Raw genomic sequence first — 25,334 nt, forward strand, 5'->3', positions numbered from 1 at the left:
AGTTGTCCTGACATTGCAGCCTTAGAAACTACTTCACAACATGGAATGCAGGATACGAGCAGAAAAGGAACCATTCAGTGTTGCCCTGGAAACCCACAGAAACTATGAGTAAACTTCTTAGACAAGTATTTTAAAGCAGACCTTTGCCCTTAAAGCCACTTGAGTGGATTAAAAAAATTTTCACAAAAACTTCCAACTTCATTAGCATTAGGAGTTGAAATGCTGTGATAAAACATGTTACTGAAAACTAATAATTTCCTATTTTGCAACTTTGGGACCTAAACATCTAATGAAGCTCATTGCTTCAGCCTGGAAACTTTGCTTAAGCCAAACAAAGGAACAAAGTTGAAGCCACAAAAGTGAACTGAAGCACTTGCAGCAGAACCAGCATTGCACAGAAAACATTTGTCAAAAAAGGGAAAAGGACATTGAAAATGCATTAGCCAAACCTGAGCATGGGAAATAGAAAGAACTAGGTATACCATTGTTCACATCCTCAACAGTTTGCATAGTGTAGGGATCTGGAACCTGAAGTTCCAAAATAAATCTGCTTCTTTGGCCAAATATTGACTGAACTTAGAAACACCAGCAAGAAGGGAAGCTGAAAAAAGAATGCAGAAGTTCATGTTCCCTGTAAACACTGCTAGAGGAGTGCTATTTGAAGGACAGTGCTATTCACAGTTAATAAACTGAGACTCAGTAGAAAGGTGCTGAAGATAAAAAAGTTGCAGATTTGCATAGAAAAAATAAAACTTGCTTAATTGAATTTGTGCAGGTAACCTTTTATAGGTCAACTCTATCTTTAGGCTTCCTAATGGAAAAATTGAGTCCAGCCTAAAGATAACCAAGAATGTGTATTAACAGAGTGATCTACCCACTGTTCTTTTATGGAAGGTTAGATGGACGTTTGAACCTTTGATGGTAAGGTGTTGCATTTTATAATAAAAATCTTGAAGATAAATGGGCATCTCTCTTACAATAAATGTCTCACATAATTTCATATTACTGCGTAGACAGATTTCTTATCAGATAAAGTGACCTGATGTCAACAATCCAAAAACAAGATGTCTTGATTTCAGTGACTTCAAAATATATTCAATAAGCAGTTCTACATGACTGCAAAGCTCCTCAGCTCCCCTCCTTTTCCTAGAATTTATGTATTTACCTGAGGAATGAAGAGCTGAGAAACTCTGCAGGGCTTTCTAGGGATGGCATCCTGTGTTTTACCCCATGCACCTTTTCCTTACACACTTATGCTTATGTTGAGCTGACATTAAACCCATTTAGATGTGCAAAGGCCTGGGGCAATTGCAACAAGCAGCATTCAAAGAGGAATTAGGTGCAAGATAAGACTTGAGACTCTTGTGCCGCAGGCTAGGCAAGACTGAGTGTGTGATGGGAAGAGTACACTGGGTCTCTCAGGAGAAGGGAACTGCTCATTCAGAGCAAGCAGAGGAGGTTGCTTGTTTACACTTTGTGCGGACATCCCTGGAAGGAGCTTTATGCAAATATAGCCTACAGCTGGGTGGCAGAGCTGACATGATGCAAAAAGTAAAAGAAGTATACACCAGTCTTGGCTTTTCAGATGGTCCAGGAACAGAAGATCCAACATAGGCAGAACAAAGAATGTCACTCATAAAGGGTTCCACTCCAGACCATGGAGTTTGTTTTTTCCCCTGACATTTTCAGATTTTAGCACCTTTTTGCTAATGAAGTTGGAGTCAGTGCACATCTTGGCAAATCCCAATGAGAACGACATTTCTAAACCATTGGCAACAATATAAATGACATCTGATGTAAACCTGTCCTATCACAGGTACAGTCCTGTACCCCAAATATATTAATTTCTTGGAGACCTGGCAGCTCTGAAATAAGCTGACCACCAAGTTCAACAGGTTAGTTCTTCAATAGGACTAGAAATAATGGACAATGGGGAAAGCAAGAGATCATCTACACACAACAGGAAGAGAGATCCTGTCCTGATTTGGGGCTCCTGCAGAGCCCCAAACCCTGTGGAAGTACCCTACAGGGGTGATAATCTAATAGCCATGTTCCTTCTCTTTTCTAGAGGAGTCCACTACAATTACTTCACGTATCAAGTCTTGACTTTCAGCTGATTCTGTTTTCAAAAATCTTGGGCCATAGATTTCACGGGTTCCCTATCACTGGGTAACTGCATGTACACATCTAGAAATCCTGTTTGGATAAACTCCAGGGACTATAAAAGACAACTCTGCTCTTGTGACTTCAATGTGAACTGCATTTCTACTTGAAATATTGTCAGCTGCCATTTTACATAAGTTACAGCAGGTTTGTTTGTACAAAAAGGAAAACAAAAGAGATTATTCTGGCCACATGGGTGTGAGAATCAAAGTCTGTAACATTTTATTTTCTAAGAACCAATTGTTCCAACTATTGAATGAAGATTAGTAATTCTAATGGAAAGAATCCCTGAGCCTGGATGACAGTACACCACCAGCCTGTAAATGGCAGGATTTGTAAAGCTTATCTATCTGCCACAGTACATAAGCACAAATGTAGACTTGGTGCTTTACTCCTCCTCTTTTGCCTACATACTGGGTTTATTACATTAGGGCTAAATATCCTATCTTGATCACTTGACATATGAAAATCACAGCATATTCTGGTAGATTTACTCTGTCTGGGAAACATGGTCCACAGAAAGTAATGCTCCCAGTATCCAAACTCTGGTATACACGAGGATGTGGAAGCATTTGCATTAGGCAGCTTCATTCTATATTTTAGGTTTTCTTAGTATTGGTAACTTGATATTTTTTCTTGAAAAGTAAAAAATGCTCTGCTTCATTGAAAAAAAAAATCTAGAAAGAAGTACTTGCTTTCAGACAGATAAACCAGAAACAACATGCTCAATCAAGGATACTGTCAATAACTGTAACCAACAGTTTCAAAACCAGAAACGCTCGAACAAAATACATCATGGGGTTTCCACTTACTTACATTTCCATTCACATTTCATTACTGTCCTGCATGTCTCTTCACTGGCTTTCTATAATGGCCCACTATTCTAGCTGTAGAGCCTCATCTGTTCTTAGAGGACAAGGAAATCCAGATGGTGTTTGTTGGCATGGCTAGAGAGCAGAAATCTGAGAGGTCAGGCTGGTCCCCAGTCCACACAGCACAGGGCATGATGCCCTTCCTGTAGCAGGGCCTGTTGAGGCCTTGAGAGGTTCCAGACCAATGGGTAGATAATTTATTTGGCATTTACAATGCAGCAGTTAAAAAATTAGAGAAGTTCAATGTATAGTAGGAGATGTCCAGAAGAAGATGAAAATTGTACATCATGAAGCTGAAGAGGACCACGAGAGATCCATGCTGTTTCAGGAAAATAAATGGTTTTTAGATTTGTCCTGGCCTAAAACAGAGACAGAACCAAGAGACTCGATTCTGTGAGGATTGCACAGTGAAGTAAGTTATGCAGTGAAGTTAGTGCAACAAATCTGGATCCCTACAGATGCATCAAATACCATCTGCCACACCCCCTGTGACCTTCCATCCCTAGTGTCTGGGTGGGTAACAGGCATCATGTATGTGCACAAGGGACCAATCTGCTCAGTTTGACTGGTCATCAGCTGCTGCCTTTGGAGGTGAACATGGGACTGGGTTGTGGCTTCCTCCTTTCCCTAAAGCTGCCTGTCTCCTTAGCCTACTGAGTAGTCACTTCTACAAAACTTGTAGGAACTCAAGTGTCTGAGACTGCTGCTTCATTTCAGTGGAGCTGGAGAGTAGCTAAAGAATCATTCCAGAGCCCTGACAGAAGGACTGGGCTGTAAAAGCCCTGTTTTCATCAACAAAACATTCCAAAAGCACATGCTGCAAGAGAAGAACAACAGCACATAAACTTGGGACTTTCTATTTTCCAGTTTTGTTTGCTCTGGCAGGCTACACCCCATCTTCTTTTTTCTTTTTCTCCTACTGTACTTCCTATTTTAGATTTCAAGAGTTACCTCACAAAAGGTACTCTCCAAAGACTACAATTGCTCCAACATTTATTGCATCAGCAGAGTAGGAATTGCTTAAATACAAGTACATACAGAAAACTGAACACTGCAATCTAAATAACAATCAAAATCAGCATACCACAGACCCACAGGGGTTTACCACCACCTGATAAATCAGTACTGCCTTTTTCAGGCACTTTCTTGCAATATTCAGAGATCTTCAACTGAAATAGTAAAGAAAAACTCCAACTTGAGGTCAAGTACAATGCTGTGGGGATGGATGTAATCCACAGAGTACACTCAACATTCACCAGCTGTAAATTTGGCCTGCTAAGTGGAACTTATCCACAGCAGCATTTGTTTCCTGCAGGCTCCTTAGTTCTTTCATTTGTCTCTCTTTTCTCAGGAGAGACTCTTGTTTTTCTCAGCATTCCCTTCTTTTGCACAAGGAACTGAAAAACTTTGAAGCGGGCCTTCTAAAACACTGATAATCTTCTTCAATTAAAATGAATAATGAATCTTTAATTTGCCACTTACCCGTAGGATCCAGTTGGGTAGCTAAGGGCTTATTTCACCTTATATCCTAAGTTGAGCTCTTGCAGGGATCCACTTTGAATTAATGCTGCAGTAACATCACAGCTTTGGCTGGCTGCTGTAAGCATACATAACAAAACTCCAGCCAGGCATTCTAAATAAAAGCTCTGTTCTAAGACCTAAAAACTTGGCAAGATAGCATTGGATCAACACTTTTTCGTACACTAATTCAAGGGTATTATGACTACAAAATGAAAATTTTTGAAAACTGAATCACTGAGTTCATATTATTCTTAAATTCTTTGACAGTAGTAAAGATAGTGACACAGCTAATAAAGTAAAAATACCTCTGTGGTTGCTGTAAAACATGAATCATAGGTCTCAATTTTTTTACATGAACTGGATGAAAAGTTAGATTTGTTTTTCTTGCAGATAAACAGGAACATTTTTTCCTGAAAGTGGTTGCAAAAAGCTCATTCCATTTCTCACCTCTTTGTGGCATTCTCAATGCAATAATGCATGAAAAGTATTTCCCTTTAAAAAAGGGAAAAAAAATAAAACTAGTTTTCATAAAAAGCTAGTTTCTTAACTCCTATTTGTTTAATAAACTTGTAACACTACACAATATGCGGCCTAGGAAGATAGTATGAAACATAAAAACACTCATATGAGACTAGAAGTGCTAGAATTGAGTTTAGGAATAGCCTTTCCTTATGTTCAAGTTACTGAATGCTTAACATCATGAACAGAGTGCACAAAGAGTAAAAGCTATGTGTGTGAATTCTCTATTTCATCTCTCTCCTTCAAAATAAATCAGTGCTTCGTTTGCCTTTCTAAAAAATGCTAATAAATTAATATAAATGACAATACAATGGAATGAAGTCCTTATCTTAAGGAACCTCGAGGATGGACCCAGAATTCTGTTAGATCCTAGAGGATTTTTATAAATGCTTAATGGTCTCTACATAGTAATACTTCTCCTGGGACTCAGACAATTTAGCAAAAACTAGAAATCATTTAACTGGCAGCAAAAGCACTAGCCAAGAAAATATCTAGAGTTCAAATGAACTTTAAAGGCACCATATAATTACCACAAATATATTGAGATGAGCTGTTTCTAAGCTTCTTCCAGCATAGGTTGCACAAATAGACCTTTATATTAAAACGAGACTGTTCTGAAACAATAAAGTGGTTTTATTTTTTTACAATTAAGCATGCATTACCTGCAGTGGACATTGTTCTCTATTAATCTGAGAAATATATATGGAATAATTGGAATATTACTGGTTTTAAAGCATGTTTGTGAGAGTTTGCCCTGTCATAGCCTGCAAAAAGCTGGGAGAGGATAATATATCTTTTAGCACTTGTTTCACTGTCACAGTCTTCAAATTAGCTCTCTATAAAGATTTTAAGCAACCTATGTACAGAAACATGTTAAAAAGTAAGGGCAAAACATTCTACCATGGTTCTATTTTCCTGTAGTGTGGCAAACGAGTTGCATGAAAGTGATGTTAGTGTATAGTGTCAGAAAGTGGAATAACTTGGTTATCATAAGGAATGACAAAATCTTCTCTGATCAAAAGAAAAGCCATCCATGTAGTCAAAAAGGAACACAAGACAGGGCTCCACGCCTTAATGTCTTGTGTTAACTATTCCCCTTTACATGTGACTTTCATTCCTTGAAGATTACTGCACTATAAAATCTGCATTCTGATAATAAGTGTCAGCATTTGTCTCTGAGCTCTGGGTCTTGTCACATTGAATTCTTCCACTGTGCACATCTATGATCCTCCCTCATGCATTTCACTATAATTCTTTCTCATATGTTTTCACTCGTGTATAAAAGAATTGTTGCTGTTTTGTGAAATAAAATATCAAAAGCTGAATGGACTGATGAAAGGCATCATTACCTACAAAGCTGAAAACAGCATCACAAAATGCAAAATAAGCAGCATTACCTTATTCTCAGGAATAAAGTGGGAAATAGTGAAGTTCACGAAGTGAGTGATGAAAGCCAGCAGACAGAAAGCACACAGTGTGAAAAACTGGACTATAGCCTTGGACAAGCAAACTTAGGATGCTGCATATGTACTGGGAAAGAAAAAAAATTGTAAACCCAAACTTCTGATGCCTTCCTTGTGCCTTAGGATTAAGGAATGATCAACCAGTGCTGTCCAGGATGACAAAGAAATGTAACAGGGACCCCTGGTTAAGCTCTCAGAAAGTACAATTACCTTTCAACTGTTGGGGCTGACTGCCCAGAAACACCAAACAAAAACACTGATGGGAAAGTTGACACCAAATCCATGAAGGGGTTATGCAAAGCACGACGAAAGAAACAAGCAACTACTAATTCAAAACATAACAATTTTGGCAGATAATATACCACTTCCATATACTACAGTGATTCCTAAAGCATCACTGCCTTGACCTCTTGATTTTCGTCTGCAGTTTGCCTCTTTGTGGGCTGAGTGTGAGTCACAACCCCGGAAGACAACATACTTCTTTCACACATCCCAGTCCCTCTGTGTTCTGGCACCTGCTCCAGTCTTCTTTTCTTGAGCATTACTTGCAGAAAGCCATTTCCTCTGCTACTGACATTGCTGGTCCAAAGCATATGACAGGGAACCAGCCAGAAGTCTATTCTCACAACTGGCAGCAACAGCATGCCTCAGTACTTACCACAGCATTGGATTTTCACAGATCTTTCTGAGTGATTTGTAATCTGACAATACTCACAGCACAACGTTATTCCTGAAAAGATTGCCATGATATATGGTAATACATGGGACATATGATACTGTATTTTACATATTTTGACTGCTACAAATGGTTGATTTCTAACACCTTTTTTTGGACTCTCAGTAGAATGAACATCTTTTATCAAGTTTGGTCATGGAAGAAAACATTCTTGTCTTTGGAGAAAAGGAGTAATTTTATAGACTTTAATGGATTAGAAATTTGATCTCTTTAAAGAACTATATTATGACGCTTAAAAAATGTAGGCTATAGATAAGGTTGGTTTTGATACCATTCTATGCATATTTTTAGCTCACTTGTAAAATGAGCTGAAGTGAGGACAGAATTGAAATATGAATTTATTCTGATTGTCATCTTTAAATAGGTAATGATGGTAAGATACAGTGCCCTGACAGCATGTGCGTAAAATGCACAGGTTGCATTTTTAAATGCTCACTAGATGGCAACATTGCTTCTCTTAAAAACAGCTGCCAGGGTGTAGACAGCAGCCCTGTAAATTTTGACTGTCACGTTGGTAGAAAAAATATTAAAACATGGCCTGGAAAAAGAAGCCGAAGAACACTACACAGGACTACAAAAACATCATTTCTGTTTCACTGTGGGGTGGGTGGTGGCTTTGTAAAGGGAACATAAACATAGATGCTATTGCCACCTTAGGTATGGGCTTTAATTAGTGAACTCACTGAATTTTGAATGTGGTTTGGAGTGTCCCTTGAAATAGCATCTAATTTACCAATACATGTTCAGTAAGCTGTCTGTTAACACTTGATCTGGCACAGGGAACAAACCCTGGAGATAAAGAGAAGGGTGTTAAGGAATGAGAAATGCTTATCACATGGAGAACTGCTACCAAAACCAAAGCACAGGTTTTTTTAAGATATCAGCCTGGTGCTGATACGTATTTATATATTGCATATCCAACATTAAGACTTGTGGACACCCATGAAGAGTATAGACAAAGAGGAATAAACTAAATTCTTCTTAAGTTAATGAGAAGATTTCTGCTGAAAGAAGAAAGGTGTGGGACTGGCTTTCAAACAGATCTTCAGCAGAGGACTTCAGAATGTTTACAGGTGAAGATCTCCATTCAAGGAGAGAGAGTGAAATAACTCCTGCTTGTACATTATTACAGCAATGGAAATTAAATAATTTCACAGAGTATAGAACTGTTCACTGTGGTTCTTGAGATGAATGTATGAACCCAGCTAAATTACAACTAAATTACAAATGCACAGAATGTCATTTGTGGTTACCAAGAGGACTTTTTTTTAACATACCTACCTTGAGTAAGTTTAAAAAAAAATTAAGGCTTTCCTTTACTATCACTTTCCAGTCTATGTGTCCAGGTCTAAAGAGCTGTGCCTTAAATATAAGGCTCCTCCAATCCACATGAGGCATCTGTGCTAGGGAGTTATTGCCCACCCTAAGATACACATAGCAGGGCAGGTTTAGAAGGACTGGGGAAAGGGAAGGTCAAACCTAAGCTCGCCAACCTTACTTTAATTTTGGTAGAAATGCAAATTCTGCAAGCCATTGGGTACCTTAAAACAGGCCTGATGTTGAAGAAATGTCATGTAAATATATGTAAGCAACACTTTCATCTGTAATTATAGAGGCTGGGCTATGTGATCTCCTGTACCTTCTAGAAGTGTCTTACTGACTACTGACAAATACACAGCTACAGGGCATCCTTAAGTTTAACTTGCAGTGAATGCTTAACCAATCTGTTTTTTCCATAACAGTTGGCTAATAATTTAATCTTGTCCTTAAGAAATCATAGGCTGGCAATCTCAACTGCAGTTAAAGCAGGGAAGCCTTTCCATCAACTTTTACAGACCAGGATTGGAGCCACATATTTAGAGAGGAAAATGCAATATTCAGCTCAGTGGTAGATAATATTATGCACATATATTTAAACAAGATAGTATTTTAATTTCACCAAGTCTAAAAATAAGCCTTTAATGCCTCCTAATTTAAAACCACACTTGGGAGCAAGCACTGCCATCAGGACTGGAGCTCCCTTTTCACTTCAGAATTTCCCACTCACCAGCTGACCTCTGTGATTTGCTGTGTGAGAGAAAGTAATTCTGAAAATGACAAAATTCTTGCTTCTGACATGGCAAGCAGATTTCACCCTATGGTTTGAGCTCCCACTGCATTATTTCTGCCTCCCCAGATGTGTAAATGGCACAGTGGTCATGGAGAAACAGGATGATGCTGCCAAGTCCCTGGCAGCATGAGCCCTTGGGATGTGGGTCTCTCCCATGCTGGCAGCATCAGTGGCTGATGGAACACACCTGGATCATGCCACCCAAGGACAGCAGGACAGGCAGTGACAGAGCCTGCCTAACACATCTGGTCACTGCACCTAACCTATTTTGTGTTCTGCCCACCCAAATCTGTATCAAGTGCCCAACAAGATACTTTGAGTTAAGGACAAAAATATATCCCTTTAAAGAAAAGGGATCTGGACTGGAAAGGCACTTGATGACAAGTTGAGGTTGTGCTCTTGTATGTGTATTTATGAGCTTTGGAGCAATGTTTTTATGCTTTGAGGTTTTTTTTTTTTTTTGTAACAGGAAGTGGAATATTGATGTGGGCTGCGCCTAATGGGGAACTACCCAATTTTGTACAACTTCTTTCCATCATAAACTCTGACAGTTACATGAGAAATTTGTGACTGTATCTAAAAATGTTTTTTGTTAAACTTAATCCTCTCTTCCATAGGAGGCATTGCCTGTCCTGCTTCTCATAGAGATCAGATAATGTGCAGTTGTATCTAGGCCTACTTAACTCATTTGGAGAAATATAATAATACCAAGTACATGTGACAGAGCCCTGTATAACTTTAATCTGTCAGCATGTCTTTCTCCTACACCTATTTGCTAGCACAGTATATAGATACCAGTAAGCACACAATAAAAGATAAGCTATATTTTCCTTGCCATTCCATTCCAATACTACATGTTAAAACAGTTGCTATGTAAAAAATTTTGCATTTCAAAACTGTTAAGTTGAACAATTTCCATTTCCACTACAAAGTCTTCTGTAGATGAATGTATGTTCATAAAAAAGAACACATTCACATTCAAATTAAAGCATAGAACTGTTAAAGATCAAAGTAGCTCTAACCATTTAGATTACTTTTTGGTGGAACTAGAAAATTAACATGTGAAGAAGACCATGTAAATGATGTGCAAATTATGTCACAGAGTATCTTAGAAAATATAATTTTTATAACTGAATCAAACTGACATGGAAAGGAAGACTTGTGACTTGGATTTTACAGAGAACTTACTGTTGGATAGCAAGCCAAATACAAATACCAACGTAATATATGCAATTGCAGCAAGTACTTTAGTCAGGTGCAGTGGGGATCATTATTAGGATTTGTTTTGCAAGCATTTAACATTTTCATAATAATCTGAAAAAGAAGGTTCATAACAGGCTAATTAAGTTAAGAGAATTCTAAACTGAAAGAAGTCACAAAGCATCAATGAAGACTGAGACATAATGTGACAAGATTGAAGGAATTAGAAAAATATGAAAAAGAAAATGAGATTCAAACTTGGAAATGTACAGTCAACTATATCTTAATTAAAAAATGCCCTGCAAAGGAGAGAAGTGAGTTTGAAACAAGCAAAGCATTAATACCAAAGGAGTAAGTGAATTAGATTTTCGTTGACATGTAATGCAGAAACTGCGTAGACTACTTTTGTTCTGAGTGCTTGTGAAGAAGTCTGCTCCTTGGAGAGCTTACAGAAACTTCTAGGAACTCAAGGATAAAAGAAGTTCCCACACATTCATTCAAGAGGAAAAAAAAAATACAATGGTTGCACTCAAGATCAGGCAAGTGGCAGATGAGGTTGTGCTTACAAACATATATTTATTTGAAGAGCGTAAGGGCCAGAAGAAAGCTAAGACTGGAAATTACTACCTGGCAAAAAATCATCAGTGCAGAAAAGAACTATCATGATCTGGGATACTTAGTGATTCACTAGATCACTAGACATGTTGGTATAAAGAAATTTCTATCAGCCACAAGGATCAATGCAGCCTAGCTTTTCTACCTTTTATATATTTTGTATGATTTCATCTAACGGTTAAAAGCAATAACGTCTATTTAGCATAAGTTGAGTTTATTCCTAAATGTCACTGGAGTGAGATGCAATTCTGCAGTGAAATTTAAGCACACTATAATTTGAAATCAGTACATCCCAGGACTGTAAGACTGCAGCTCTACAGATGGTCCAACAATCCGCAGCAGCATTTAGAGACATTTTCTACTTCTTTTTAAACACTGAAAATATCATTTGCCTGTGTACTAATCCAAATATTTTATGGTGCATCTCTTCCAGTCGTGTCAGCTGATTTGTTATACTACATTATCTCTCACTATCTCCCTTACCTCTCTGCTGTAGGTGCCACAAATGACAGTCTACAGTATTTGTGTAAAATCATAGCAATTTAGAAGCCATAGTTTCAATTTCAAAAGGAAAATAAGTAAATCCCAGAGCCCCTGAATTTTGCTGTCAGCTCAGAAACAGGCCATTTGCTATGTAGCACTCCCTCTGCTCTGGGTTTTTTCCTGCTTTGTGTGCTTCAGAAGAGGATGAAAAACTTGGAAATGTGGGGTGGATTTAGGGCAGGATGGTTTATGGCTACGAAAGAAAGAAAATGGGTGAAAAACTAAGAATGATGCATTATTTCTAATTGAACCTGCAAGAGATAAAAGTTATGTTGACTTAAGTTAAAAAGATAAATCTTTGATTGTCTGAAGTCAAAAGGTCCCATTGACTTCAGAGGGATTTCTTGGCCACTAAGGATATAGTCTTATGGCCATATTCTGTCTTTGTACTCATTTCTGTAGCTGAGCACAAACCCAAATTCATGGACTATCAGAACTCCTGCATTTCTGGACGTCTCCTGAGTCTCTCTGAAAACACTTCCCTTTGGAACTAGGTCTGCAGGGAAACAGCTCTTAAGGACTGTTTAAATTGCCTCTCAGCTGGTTTGCAGCAGGGTGATCCACTGTTGCAGGACTGAGGTACACACAAGCCACATGTTTGTAATATTTATATGGCCATGAGAGCTGAGGGAACAAATGTTCATCTCCAATCCTACACTGTGGGTGTATAGTTTTACTGGACAGTGGCCTAGGCCAAATATGATAATAAAGCAGGTCTTAATAAACAGAGTGCCAGAAAAGTTTAGCTTTCTCCTGGACAATTTGCAACTAAAGCACACAATATGTTATAGAACTCCCTACACATGAGCACACAAGGGTAGAAAACATGCTATCAATTTTAGCCACAATTTCATTTTTTTACCAGACAGTAACTACTACATATCCCACTACTGTAATCTATATTGACTGGAGGCCACATCTCCAGTCCTCAGTAGGTCTGAGCACAAACACACATTTACAGATCTCAGTACACCCATGTACCTGAGACAGCAAAGTAAGGCCAGAACTATAGGGATTTTTTCATGATTTGAAATGAATTAATTGCTCTTGAAGACTTTTTACCTTCTTCTTTTTTTTTTTTTTTTATTAAATTCAATTAACAAAGTGTTACCCTTTGATTAAGTTCTCAGCCACAACCGATTCAGCATATTTCACTTCTTCAGGTACCTAATTAGGATGCCAATCTTCGTTCATGTTATTTCTTTGTAATAGACCTAGTACTTCCAGTGGCTGTGGTGAAATACAACTAGAAGCATTAGATGAACAGAAATCCTCCTTAGACAAAAATCACCATTAATCAATGAGTTTCTAACAGTCTCACCTCACAGAGAGGTCTCTGTCAGTTGTTAAAGATGAAAGCAAGGGACAGGCTCTCCAAGGCCTTCAGTCAGAGAAGCAGGGATATCCAAAGAAATACATTCTAAGTTTGCGCACTTTATGGATTTAGTGAGCTTGTTCTGCATTGACATCTGTGCAGCCGAAGTAGGAACTGGTACTTTTTCACAGTAAGTACCCTAGAATGAGCTGCTGTGGGGACTGTGGGTGTTGACAAGAATATGGATGGTTGGCTGAAGAGATCATTTAACCCTGCCAGTAATGAACTCATTTGAAACAAGCCCCTCCCTAATTATCACTTGGTTATGATTGATTCATCACCTGCTTTGATGCTCCTATTTAATAAACAGAAATGAACTGCTGGGTTTAAGAACTGCATAATTCTTAGTAAAAACAGAGCTGCCTTTGTGTTATGTCAATTAGTTCCAGTCTGATTTTCTTTTCCATATTCTCTGTATGTGTGTGCACACACATGTGAACATGTAACTATTGTGCAGCTGTGTATGGCATGCCTGTATGAAATATTAATGAAGACAGTACTGGAGCTTAGCTTATAGATACACATTGCACTACAGGAATGAGAATTTTCCTTACCGATTTCACTCATGGATATCCCTGGAGCTAATTGCCCATTGTTGAAAGAGCTATAGGTAAACAAGTTTGGTACAGAAGTGAGGTCATAGATAGGTTCCTGTTTTATCTGTTTGATTCCAGTCATGTCTAACCCAGACTGGTCTGGGGAGGGCTGGGCAGAATCCACGTTGTAATAGCCCTCAGACTTCGGCAGATCAATGACGTGCCCGTTGGAGTAGGTGCTGCCAGTTTCGTTATTCAGACTGTTCAAGCCATTGCTGATGCTGTTGCTGTAAACCCTGGCGAGAGCTTCTGCCTCACCACTCTGCTGCTGCCGCTGCTCCTGCAGTCGCTGCTGGTGCTTCTGCACTTCAGCATACAAGCTATCCCTCTGCTTTTTGGACATTCTTCCAAATTTCACAGCTGAAAAGCAAAGCACAATGGTAACCATTGTCGTCTTTAATTTTTTCATGATTCCCCCCAACCCCACCACTCTTCTGGTATTAACTTTCAGGGTTAATTTTGCTGTGGAAACACCTTTCTCTGTGGAAATGAGAAAAGATATAAAGCTTTATATCACATACATCTCATAAAGGAAAAAATATTGCATACTTGAATTTACCAGGTGGCAACAACTCCTATTTGACAGGAAGGCCTCAGTCAAGCAATTTGCTTCCCACTATGAATGTTAAAAAGATCATGCATCCTTTTATATCTCTCTGTTCACTGAACAACTACCCAGAGCTGTATGAAATGTACAGTCTGTAAATTCATATCCATTTACTAACTTTCCGCAAACCTTTACACAGTACACTAGCAAGATTAATATTCTGGGTGAAAACAAGCCCGAAAGCCTTACTATCACATCCTTTAAATGGGGGGTGTTATCTTCCTACTTTAAAAAAAAAGATCTTACAGGTTAGAACCTAGAGGAAAATAACAGATTTGAAGGTAAACAGCACAAATAAATGCCATTTTTTCCACTGAGCAAAGTCTTAGGGATTGATGCCATCTCCATTTTAATAATCTTCATGTACAAATCCATGCACTCCTTCTGATGAGAAAGGGAGGAAAATATAAGAGGGCAAACCATTTTCCCCAGAAACAGGGTTCATTACACTGAGATTGAAATTTTCAGTGGTGACAGGCTGATTACTGTGGAACTAGGAGGAGTAAATTCACAGACTGTTTATATAGTAGATCACAGCTGATTATCACTCTCCACCCCATCTCTCTATAAAGTCTGTTTTTTTTACTGGGATAGATCTTGGGATCTTAGAGCAGAGGCAGTTGCTGATTGTGCTTTAAAACAAATGAGAGATATATTTAGCAGAATTTATCAGAACAGGTAAGGGGACATAGCTCCAAAAATATAGACTTCTATGCATTATGAGATGTATTTTCTGTACTGTGTATTTCCAGTCCATCTGAAATTTGGATAATTTCAGAATCATATTTATTAGCACATGACTCTCATTTAGCCTTTGAGAAGAGTTTGAACCCATTTGTGTATAAATATGAAATTCTTCAATCAGGAAAAAGAACAGAAAATGTAGAGCATAATATGAAAATACAGTGCCAGAACAAGGTGACAGCTGCTTTGATTTATTTTCACTTTTTTTTTTTTTTTTTTTTTTTTTTTTTTTTTTTTTTTTTTTTTTTTTACACCAAGAGGGCTTTTTTCTTATTGCCAAGCTCAGTTTAGCTGCAGCCCTACACTCAGGTGACAAGCTACGTCACACAAACTCAGCCTCCCCCTGGAATCAATGCATGGTATGCTGCATACCCTTATGGACAACATACAATGACTGTATTTTAAATAATTTTGAATAATGCAACTGTATATTTTCTTCAAATTTAGGGCCTCAGCAATAAAACCAATGTTTATCCTCACTATATATTCATTAATTGGATTTGCCAGCTGCTGTCAATTATTATCCTGTCTCTGCATGATAAAAACACACTTATTACATGGCTGAGAGGTAAAAATCAAATTAAAGTTTTCTATCAAAAAATTCACACAGTCAATTTTAAATTTGCAAGAGCTCTTAATATTCTTAATCCTAAACAATCATAAAGACCCTTACATCAACTATGAGAGAACAAAGTGATGCTGCTGGAAGAATCACTCATTCTGTCTCTCTGCAGTGGTCTCTGAATTACTGGTTGGGAAGATGGCACTGTCAATCACATTAAAATGCCCCTGCGATTCATTGGAAGATACTACTTTCAGGAGGAGAGTGTGTGCTGTTAAATTGTTGAAATGTTACTTCTTTAATCACCATGAAGAATTAGGAGCTAAAGTGTGAAGTAAACTGGATGGTAGGACCAAAAAGAATTCATGGATTAAAGGCCCTTCCCAGGTTGGTGAGACTGGTAAATAAGTAACTTCAGTAAGATATAAGACACACTGAAGTAGAAGAAGACCTATTATGGTCCAAATTTTGAACAAGTTTAGATGGTCTGGACCATCTAAATAAATATTTCTTCATGCAACTTCTCCATCAATAACTCAATTTAAAAATATATATTTTGTGTCAACCTTTTAAGAGAGAAAATTGCTTCAAAGAAAATGAAATTAATATAAACTGCTTAAAGAAATTAGAACATTACCCTCTAATACTTTCTCACTATATAAAATATGTTTTTGAGCTCGATACCCCCTGCACAAGGAATGGTGCCCAGGGCATGTCAGCTGTGGGCAACCTTGCCCAAGTCTCCCATTGCCTGCAGCTTTGGTGTGATGCATGTTCTAAGCCTGCTGATATTGGCTGATCACATTACAGTCTGAAAGGTGAACCAGAGCTCTAGAAGGAGCAGAGGATCCTGAGATGGCACACATCGTAGAGCTTTCCACTGGCATAGGATCCATTTTAAGTGCCAAATTAGGAAACATCCTTCTACAGACCCAGAGAGGGACAGGAGGCAATGCGTAAGTAAAAGACATGGGGTTTCTTCCAACACAAAATATTTGGTCAAGTGCACTGAATAAAACAAACAGAATACCCCTAATGGTATTACCCCTAAATTGGTACCCCTAATGCTACCAAGGTGTAAATTTGTGTAGAGTTGTGCCTTCTTACTACCAGATCTTTAGAGAGCTCAGGGAAATGGATGCTTTCACACATCAATATTAAATGTTAAGATAAATCCTGATGTTTAATGTAATACTTAATATAAACCCACCTCTCCAGAGGTGACCTTTTTTGTGCTTTTTGTGCTTTTGATTAGAAGAACATATTTCACTTCTGACTCCCTCTTCTCTAAACTAATACTGCTCTCCATTTTGTGATTTTCCCCACCCCTCTCCATGAAAATAGCCTTCTTTGTTAACCGGATGGCAAAGATCATCTCACAGCACACACATTACAAAGCATGGAGCTTCTCTTCTCTCTTTTTGCAGAAATCTACAGGGAGTTTAAGTAAGTCAGCAGTGAAGAAAAGTTTCAAAGGGCTTAGATGTGAAGCACAGATTTGACTCCTTACCATCTCGAGACATTCCCAGGGCAAGACATTTCTGCAGTCGGCAGTGTTGGCAACGATTTCTGTTGGTTCTATCAATTAAACAGTTTCTCTGTCTTGGACAGGAATAGGATGCATTGTTCTGCTGACTCCTCCGAAAGAATCCCTTGGGGCAAGAGAGCAGGAAAAATCAAGTATTACCACAAGTGTATTTATGTGCGTGAGCATGCATGCAGACAGACACACACACAGAGAAGCATTGCAAAAAACTACAGCAAAACCCTATTTAGTGCACTGCTACTTTTGCTGTGGCTCTGCAGATACGGTGGTATTGTATTAAAGAACATTTAATTATAAAAAGGAGAACTGTGTATTATTCTGTAAAGAATATAATCCTGCTTTGTTAAAACCGAAATTATGTTACAGAATGCATTTTTATTGTGCAATAATTACCCTGTATCATCTAATACTTGCTCCTAATAGAGGAAAAATTTGTCAGCATTTGTAAGAGATAACTTCAAAGTACTTGTTTTGACATTTCTCCCTTTAATGAAGAGACTAACTGTAACTGTAGAGGTAACTGTTACTGGGTACACATAGCATGAGAAGCTGATGTCTGCTGTTCACTTTAATTTGGCAAATGTTGATCTGATCTGGAGAGGCATATGATTCAGGAGTGAAGTAATTAAAATTCAGTCTTCACAAAAGCACTAGGATATAATGACTGTATCAAGTAAAGCCAACACACAAAGGAGAAAGCAACACCTTTAGGTACTACCATGAGAATATAATGGCATTTTCCATGGGCTGTGTGTCTAGAGATCTGAGGGCTAGAGGGGAAGTATACACACCTAGATCCTTATGAGCTTCCAGCTGCTATGAGGTGGTGCCAAAACTTACTGTAGTGGTAGAAGTGACATGAAGCAGCTGAGGTGCTTCATGCTGAGGAATGAAACCAGGGGGTGAAAAGAAACAAAAATAAATAGATCTATACCAAATAAATAAAAAAAAAAAAAAAAAAAAAAAAAAAAAAAAAAAAAAAAAAAATATGGTCAGGAGTATCTGCATGTCCAGAGGGAAAAAAAAAAAAAAAGTAGAGAACTCCCCTAACCAGTTTGGCAACTTTAAATGCAAGCAGCTGCAGTTTGTGGTGGGAAAGCTAAAGGATAGCCTGGCCACTGGCTATGAGTAGTAAACCAGCAGAAATATCTTTACTGCAGTTACACCAGTCACCAAAAGTGACACCAAAGTGCTTGTGCCCTTCTGGGGTGGCTTGCAAACACCTTGGAGTGAAGCCAGAAAGCAACAGCTGACTTCATCAGGAAAATGATGAAAAAAATCAGGAAAAAAATACTGTATCTCTGCATAGGCTGATGGATGTTAATACTGAGCAACAGACAAAGTCGCAAGGTGGCAGTGCTACAGGCCTCAATTCACTTGCTACAGCTTATACATGAATTCTCACTCAGGTCCTGGCAAGCTGAATGAGGGTGGTGTGGGGTGTCAGTAACAGTGACAGGCATGGTGTTGCACCAAAGACACTGCCAGCGCTAGTTCTTGAAGTCGAGCATACAGACCCATTTGAACTGGGTCAAGCTTGCTCTATCAGTGGTTACAGTGTATCTAAAATATAAATTAAATTTTATGATTCACACTTTCCAGAAAATAGATGTCCTTTGGGGGAACTCAGAAAAATTCTGGTGGAAACTTAACTGATCTTAGCTGACCAAAATTTTCCTGATATGGTAGTGCTGCCTTTAATTTAAGACTAAATGGATGCGAATTGCAGATGTCCTTGCTGAACTTTATAGCCAATCTTGGTTTTGACTTGTGAAGAGTTTTCTGTTTTCACTTTTAGATTTTAGCAGAATCTATGGATTTCAGAGAAAAAATTAATTCAGTAATGTTAAAAAACCACACTCAACCATTTAGCATTGACAGTGCTTTCTCCTACAGTACTTTTTGTTCCCTTTAAGGTTGATCTCATCTCAGAGGAATTTGTTTCATCTTTGCTCTCTTTAGGAAAAAAGGACCATATTATGTATCAAGGGTTACATAAGACAATTAATTTACAGCAGGTAATTAATTTTTCTGAGGAGAATTTTATGTTCTCATTCTCCTGCATCTAAATGATCTAAGTGTTGTCTTATAAAATAGATATAATCCTTTCATTTTATATTTATGGTATCTTTATATAGATTTGGCTACATTGTTTTACACTGGAATAATTCCATTTTGTGTGAAGGAAGAAGTATTTCATAACTGAGGAGCTAATGAAGACAGATTTCCCAGTACTTCTAACATGGACAAGTCTTTGAACAGATCACTTCATCTACCACTCACAACCAGTCTGAGAAAGGAAATTGCTGAATGAACTACTTTCTAATTCATGACAAAACACTGGTGGAAAGGGCTTTGCTTTGGGGGAAGGCACAAGAAATGATAAAAGGCTTCTTAGTGAAGAAGCAGCCATAGAGATAGATGTGATGCAAACTTATCTCCAGGTTTCACCCTTTCCGTAAGAATACTGTCAGACTTACTCAGTGAGTCCAGCAGGTCCACTGCACATGCACATTCAGCATAAGGCAGACAGCATACAAACCAACAGCAGTATTTCAGATGACCCTTAAGCACTTAGAATACAGATCTGCTGCAGCATAGCTAATGTAGCAACAATGAATTAAAGGATTTTCTGCTCCTTGAAGTTTGCAGCACCGCCGCTGGCACTGTAATTTTTGGATGCAGTATCCTGAAATGCTGTGGCTGCCTGGTGCCTGGCTCAACATGTGTGCATGTTTGTGGGAGTGATTCGACCCCCCTTCTTCCACTCATGGCCTCTATTCTTAATCATTTCAGGTTTCCAACAAATCGAGACAAAAAGAGCCAGAAATGACCGTATGCAGGCTGAGTGAATAGCTATTTAAATGCTGGGCACTTAAATGGATAGCAGAGCTGCACTGCCAGAAACAGTGCTTACCTTAACAGGGAGCTCTGACAGACTGGGATGCCTCCCAGTGGAACTGACATGAAAAACTGACACCTTTTTTTTGCTCACAAAACAAGATTAGACTAATTGATCTGATACAGCAAAACTGGCACAAACCCAATAGGGTTAAAATTTATAAGTGGAAGAGAATCTCTTTATCTCAATAAGCAGTCTACTCACAGAGCACAGTGGTATCATCTCCTCTTGAGGCACACACAAGGGCCAGCATTAACCCTAATTACTTCTATGGAAGACTATCCCCCTAGACAGTCCGTGGGCTCTGAGAACTGGGAGAAGATGCTCTTTTTTTGCTTAAAGTCATTTCCTTCCGTAGCTTTTGTGCCAATGTTGAAATATCAGATCGATTAGTTTAATCCTATTTCGTGTGATCGTCATAAGGAGATGCTTATTTCTAGGCCAGTGCCACAGTAAGACAAAGACACACTGCAAACTCTTCTGCTTCCAATTGTCAATGTTCCTGAAAATCTTTACCAGTATAATGGTTCTCAATGTACTGGCAATAATGTATTTCTTTTGCAAATGGGTGCACTCAAATTTTCAGATTTTTCAGCTGTTCTAATACTTTGTAAAGCATTAGGTACAGACTTGTGATTTCACACTGCAAATAGGAAACCATTTTCAAACATCCTAGTTTGTGTGTCTCCACGTACAAGAAATCAGAGATGCTGCCTCTCTATCTTTGCAATTTCCCATTTACAATTAAAATGGAAATACCAACATGTAGTATGAAACTCTGGTTTGTCATGAGTAATAATGTAATTCCTTAGACAATAAAATCGCAGGCAATTTTTAAAATTGAAAATCTAAGCCTTTCTTCTCTTTGCTTGGGTCTGATTTGTGTTATTTGAACTAATGCCTGAAATAGTATGTTTATATTGAGTCTAAGCATTTCCCCCTCTCCACCCCTTTTTTTATCCTCCAATTCCCAGCAACTGGTCCTGCACTAATGCCTTTAAGGAAGAAGACAAAGAATCCTTTTACACTGCTCATAATGTAAGGCATTCTTTCTTTTTGAGATTACAATTTGGTCTGCAGATTGTGCAAAAGGAAATAGAAAAGGACCCAAGTCACATCTGTGAGCTCTTGAAAAAGGTTGACCAGCAGTAACATGCCAACTGTAATGCTACATGGGTTGTATAGGAAACAAGATAAGAAATCTACCTCTTTCAAAGCTGATTTAAGGTAGAACAGGTGTGACTTACAGTTGCCAGCCCCTGTTGGTGTCAGCACTTACACTGCACCAGATGTAATTCATTCATGTTTCAAACAAGGAGGTAGCTCTAAAGACTATTTGATAAAATGGAAAGCAACTAGGAAAATTAGGCATGAAATGCATCTTTATCATCAGCAGGCACCATTTGTTTGAAAGTTTGCAAGAGCGTATCATTGTACAGAGGTGCATGAGGCTAACGCAAATGATGACGACTATGCTGCATTAAGATCTCATACCTTGCAGCCTTCACATGTGATGACTCCATAGTGTATTCCAGAGGATTTATCACCACAAATTTTGCATGGTATCACTTCAATTTGTGCTGAAAGAGAAAACAAGACAGATATTTTGGGTATATAATTGTATTTCGTTTATTTTTTTCTCAAAATGAGATCTTTAGAAATAGAGATAACCAGTTGAACCCCAACATTACAAAAATGCTTTGTATTGTATGTCTGTTTCTGAATGCTTTCATTTGGCAAATTTTATATGCTTCACATTATGTAGTTTCTGCCACATCCCACAAAACTCTTCAACATTGAAAAATGTCTCACAATTAGTAAGTTTCTTCCCATATTCCTTTTTTTAAAGTTTGTTTTTTCGCTGGTTAATTTTATAATTATTACTGCTCATGACAGTCATTAGGGGTCCTAAACAATAATCTGGATTGTCTTTTTGTACATCCTTCAAATATTGGTGACTTTCCATTTTTCTGAGGTAGAAATACAGGGTGTATTTTGATGCCCTTTTTAAAGCAGAGTAGAGATGATGAAGTTTTCACTTTCTTTTAATTACGTTCAAGACATGAAGATACTAATACCACTGTCAGAGACAGACTGGTAAAAGCTTGCTTAATCTTTCTCTCTTCAAACTGCTTTGTTCTAACACTGGGTCACTGGCAGGCAAGGCCCAGAGATGGAGTTTAGGTAGCCAGTGGCTATGTACTGGGAAAGTCAGGTACAGTCTGAAAAATGTTTAAATATTGATGTGCTTCAGATCCTTTTATAAACATAATGGTCATTTGATTCTGAGAAGGAAAACACATTTCATTATCTTTCAAATTTTTTTTTCGCAACTGTTTGATTCTCTCAATTACTTTGAATCCTGTGTCTTTCCTTTGATGATGGTGTAAGAGCACATACTTAGACATGTAAGGAAAAACTGTGCCTTTATTTAAGTCAGATGAATTGAGAAGAAATGTTAAACTTATTTTCTCTCCCATTCATTTGTTCTTTTGTGCATGCCTCCCTGCTATTCTCCTCCTACTTGGAAGCAGCATCACATTTGCAAAGTACTCCTGGCAGATGTTGTTTTTCCATGCTCAGGGCAGGAACAGCAGCAGTTCTCTGCAACTCAAGTCACCCATCAAATCCTTGAGTAGAAAAGTTTTTTAGTAGAGCTAGCCCAAGCACAAGGATAGGTAACTGTTAGTACTTTTAATAATTAAGACACATGCAACTCTAAAATGGATTGAGACAGGGAAACAAGATTATGCCCTGTTTCTACTTATGATTATCATTTGTCTCTTTTAGCAGAAGCCAGAAGTTTCCTTCCTACCACTTCCTTCCTCCCACCACCCTGTAGCTAAACAATCAAAAATCAGTACTGTGTCCCAGCGAGCCACCACCACATTTCCCACTGAAAGGTGCATTGCATACCCTTCTCCTTTATCCTCCTATTTAGGGTAGAGGCTTATAGGATAAACTGCACAGGGTGAAAGCCTAGCAGGCCCTCTACTTTGGAAAGTCAATTAACTATTCCCTTGGGACAGCATATTCCAAGGGACTGAGGCAAGAGGAACTTATACGGATGGCTGAAGAGACTTTAGCTCCCCACTGTGAGCTCATTTTCCTGACATACTCTTTCTGATCCAGCATAATTTTAGGCTCAGGCAAGCAACTCTGTTTTAAAACTGCTTCTAATCCATGTTGTACAGAGGGAACTCCTTAACAGAGAAGCACATGTAGTTCTTTGGAAATTTCTCCAGGATGATCCTGCTCAAAAATTCCTATGCCTTATGCCCCCTGGAATAAAAAAAAAAAACAACCCAAACAGTTAAACACACGCCTCCAGGCACTGCTGTTTGTGAGGCTACTTTAAGTAACTGCTCATAGGTCTGCTTGAGAGTCATGCGGATGGAGAAAGTCTCAACTCTGGGACCATGTGCTGCTTTATGTTTCATTGACATATGTCAATGTCAGAGGCAGGAACTACAATGGGAATAGAAAGAAATCTACAGGAAAAGACAAGACAGAGAAAAAAAACACCACAAAAATATCAAGGTACTTTTAATGTGACTTGCATATACCATTTGTAACTCTGATGGGAGCAGAGAGAGAAGAATTGATCCTGTGACACTGATTGCATTTAGCACAGTACTTTTTACTGTAAGCAAACAATAATTTCATGCACGAGTCTCAATTATAAGCTCTACATTCATGGTATTTGTGGATCAAGTCCCTAAATGCTAAGGCTTTGTGTTTCAATTAATATGTAAAAAATATTTTAGAGTTGTGACTCTTCAGTTAACTCAAACATTTATTTGAAAATAACCTTTCTATAAATTAGTAAATGCAGGTTTGTCTAGGAAATTGCTACTATTTTTCCTTAAGAGAACTCACAAATAAAATATCCTTAGGACACAGAAAGCATTTGAATAAGTTTGGAAAAGCAAAATTAATTTTGCTACTGTCCCCAAAATTTTTTTCATAGAACAGAAGAACAATTTCAGTATTCCTAACAGAAATCTTGATTGTAGAGATAAAAAATAAACCACTGTATTCCCAGAAGGGTCTTGAGACAGTGTAATGAACATAGAGTATACCACGTTTCTTTTGCAGATATAATCACAGGTCACAGATTGCAGAATATTCTGAGTTGAAAGGGACACACAAGAATCCCCAAGTTCAACTCTTAAATGAGTGGCCTGTATGGGGATTGAACACACCACCTTGGTATTAGCAGTTGACACAGGGTACTACACTTTTTTGCACATTCTGGTCTTTTTGTCCACCTATGATCTTATGTTATTTTTCTTACTCCTTTCACCTACTAAACCAACAAACACGTCAGGGAGCTGTATATCTGACTCTCTTTACAGCTATTATAAAATAAGCACCTTTCTTCTGAACTCCTTAAAAAATATAAAATGCATTGACCAAGTGCCACTTCCTAAATATTGAGGGCAAAAATTGAATGAACAAACAATAACGGAGTTGCCACAATGATAACTTTTACCAGCACAGGAACAAAACTTATATTGGGAGAAATCCCAATGTAGTAAACATAAAGAAGGAATTAGAGCAAAACTACTTAGCTCCACTTCGAAAGTCTTCCCACTTGTCTTCTCACCCATTTTTACTCTGATACTATGAGCAAGAAAAATGGCTCCCGCCTCTTTTCATGCAAGCCTCAATCTGAGCCCACTTGTCCAATTTTTCAGTAAGCACATTTAGATGTACCACTCAATAAAAGCCTGCAAAATCACTATCACCCTAATGTCTACGAAAACATTTATAATGTTTGTATATATGCTGCACAGTGATTGCCCCCTACCACCAGCTGTAGCATCCTTCCTCAGTACCACAGGGTCATGTCTCTGCAGTATTCATACCTTACTTTACACTTAAATTGAAAGTTCTTTAGGATAGGAAACTGCCTCCAGTTTTATGGGATAGTCTAAAAATTGTAATGCCACAATGGAAATTAATTAATTCTACATGACTAGTAATTCTAATCCACAGATGATGGGATAACAATCTGGAATCTAATTCATTCTTTCATGAAAACAGAAAGTAGAGTGGAATTCTAAAAATATCAAGGAAGCAAATCCCAAATTGTCTCACATATTTGAAATGAACACTTACACAGAAACAAATTGGTAATTAGAAACATCTTCAAACAAAATAATAGCTCAAATGCGCTGCAAGAAAAATCAAAAGTACACTGAGCTGCTGATTTTTTTTTCACCAATAGAATGAATGTTTTTTTCACCAACACATG

The 25,334-nt window shown here is 38.1% G+C and overlaps 1 protein-coding gene across 1 annotated transcript in view; it reads right to left on the reverse strand.

The window, feature by feature from the left end:
• The window catches only part of RORB (RAR related orphan receptor B), a 41,095-nt gene that overhangs the window by 10,669 nt on the left and 5,092 nt on the right, over positions 1-25,334 (reverse strand). Inside the window, exons 2-4 of the mRNA XM_053932671.1 lie at positions 21,569-21,654; positions 17,137-17,278; positions 13,672-14,073 (exon numbers count right to left, since the gene is read on the reverse strand). Coding sequence (XP_053788646.1) covers positions 13,672-14,073; positions 17,137-17,278; positions 21,569-21,654 — 630 coding nt within the window. The remainder of the gene's footprint in view (positions 1-13,671; positions 14,074-17,136; positions 17,279-21,568; positions 21,655-25,334) is intronic.

The sequence above is a fragment of the Vidua chalybeata genome, chromosome Z (genome assembly GCF_026979565.1).
Source record: "Vidua chalybeata isolate OUT-0048 chromosome Z, bVidCha1 merged haplotype, whole genome shotgun sequence".
Taxonomy (NCBI): Eukaryota; Metazoa; Chordata; class Aves; order Passeriformes; family Viduidae; genus Vidua; species Vidua chalybeata.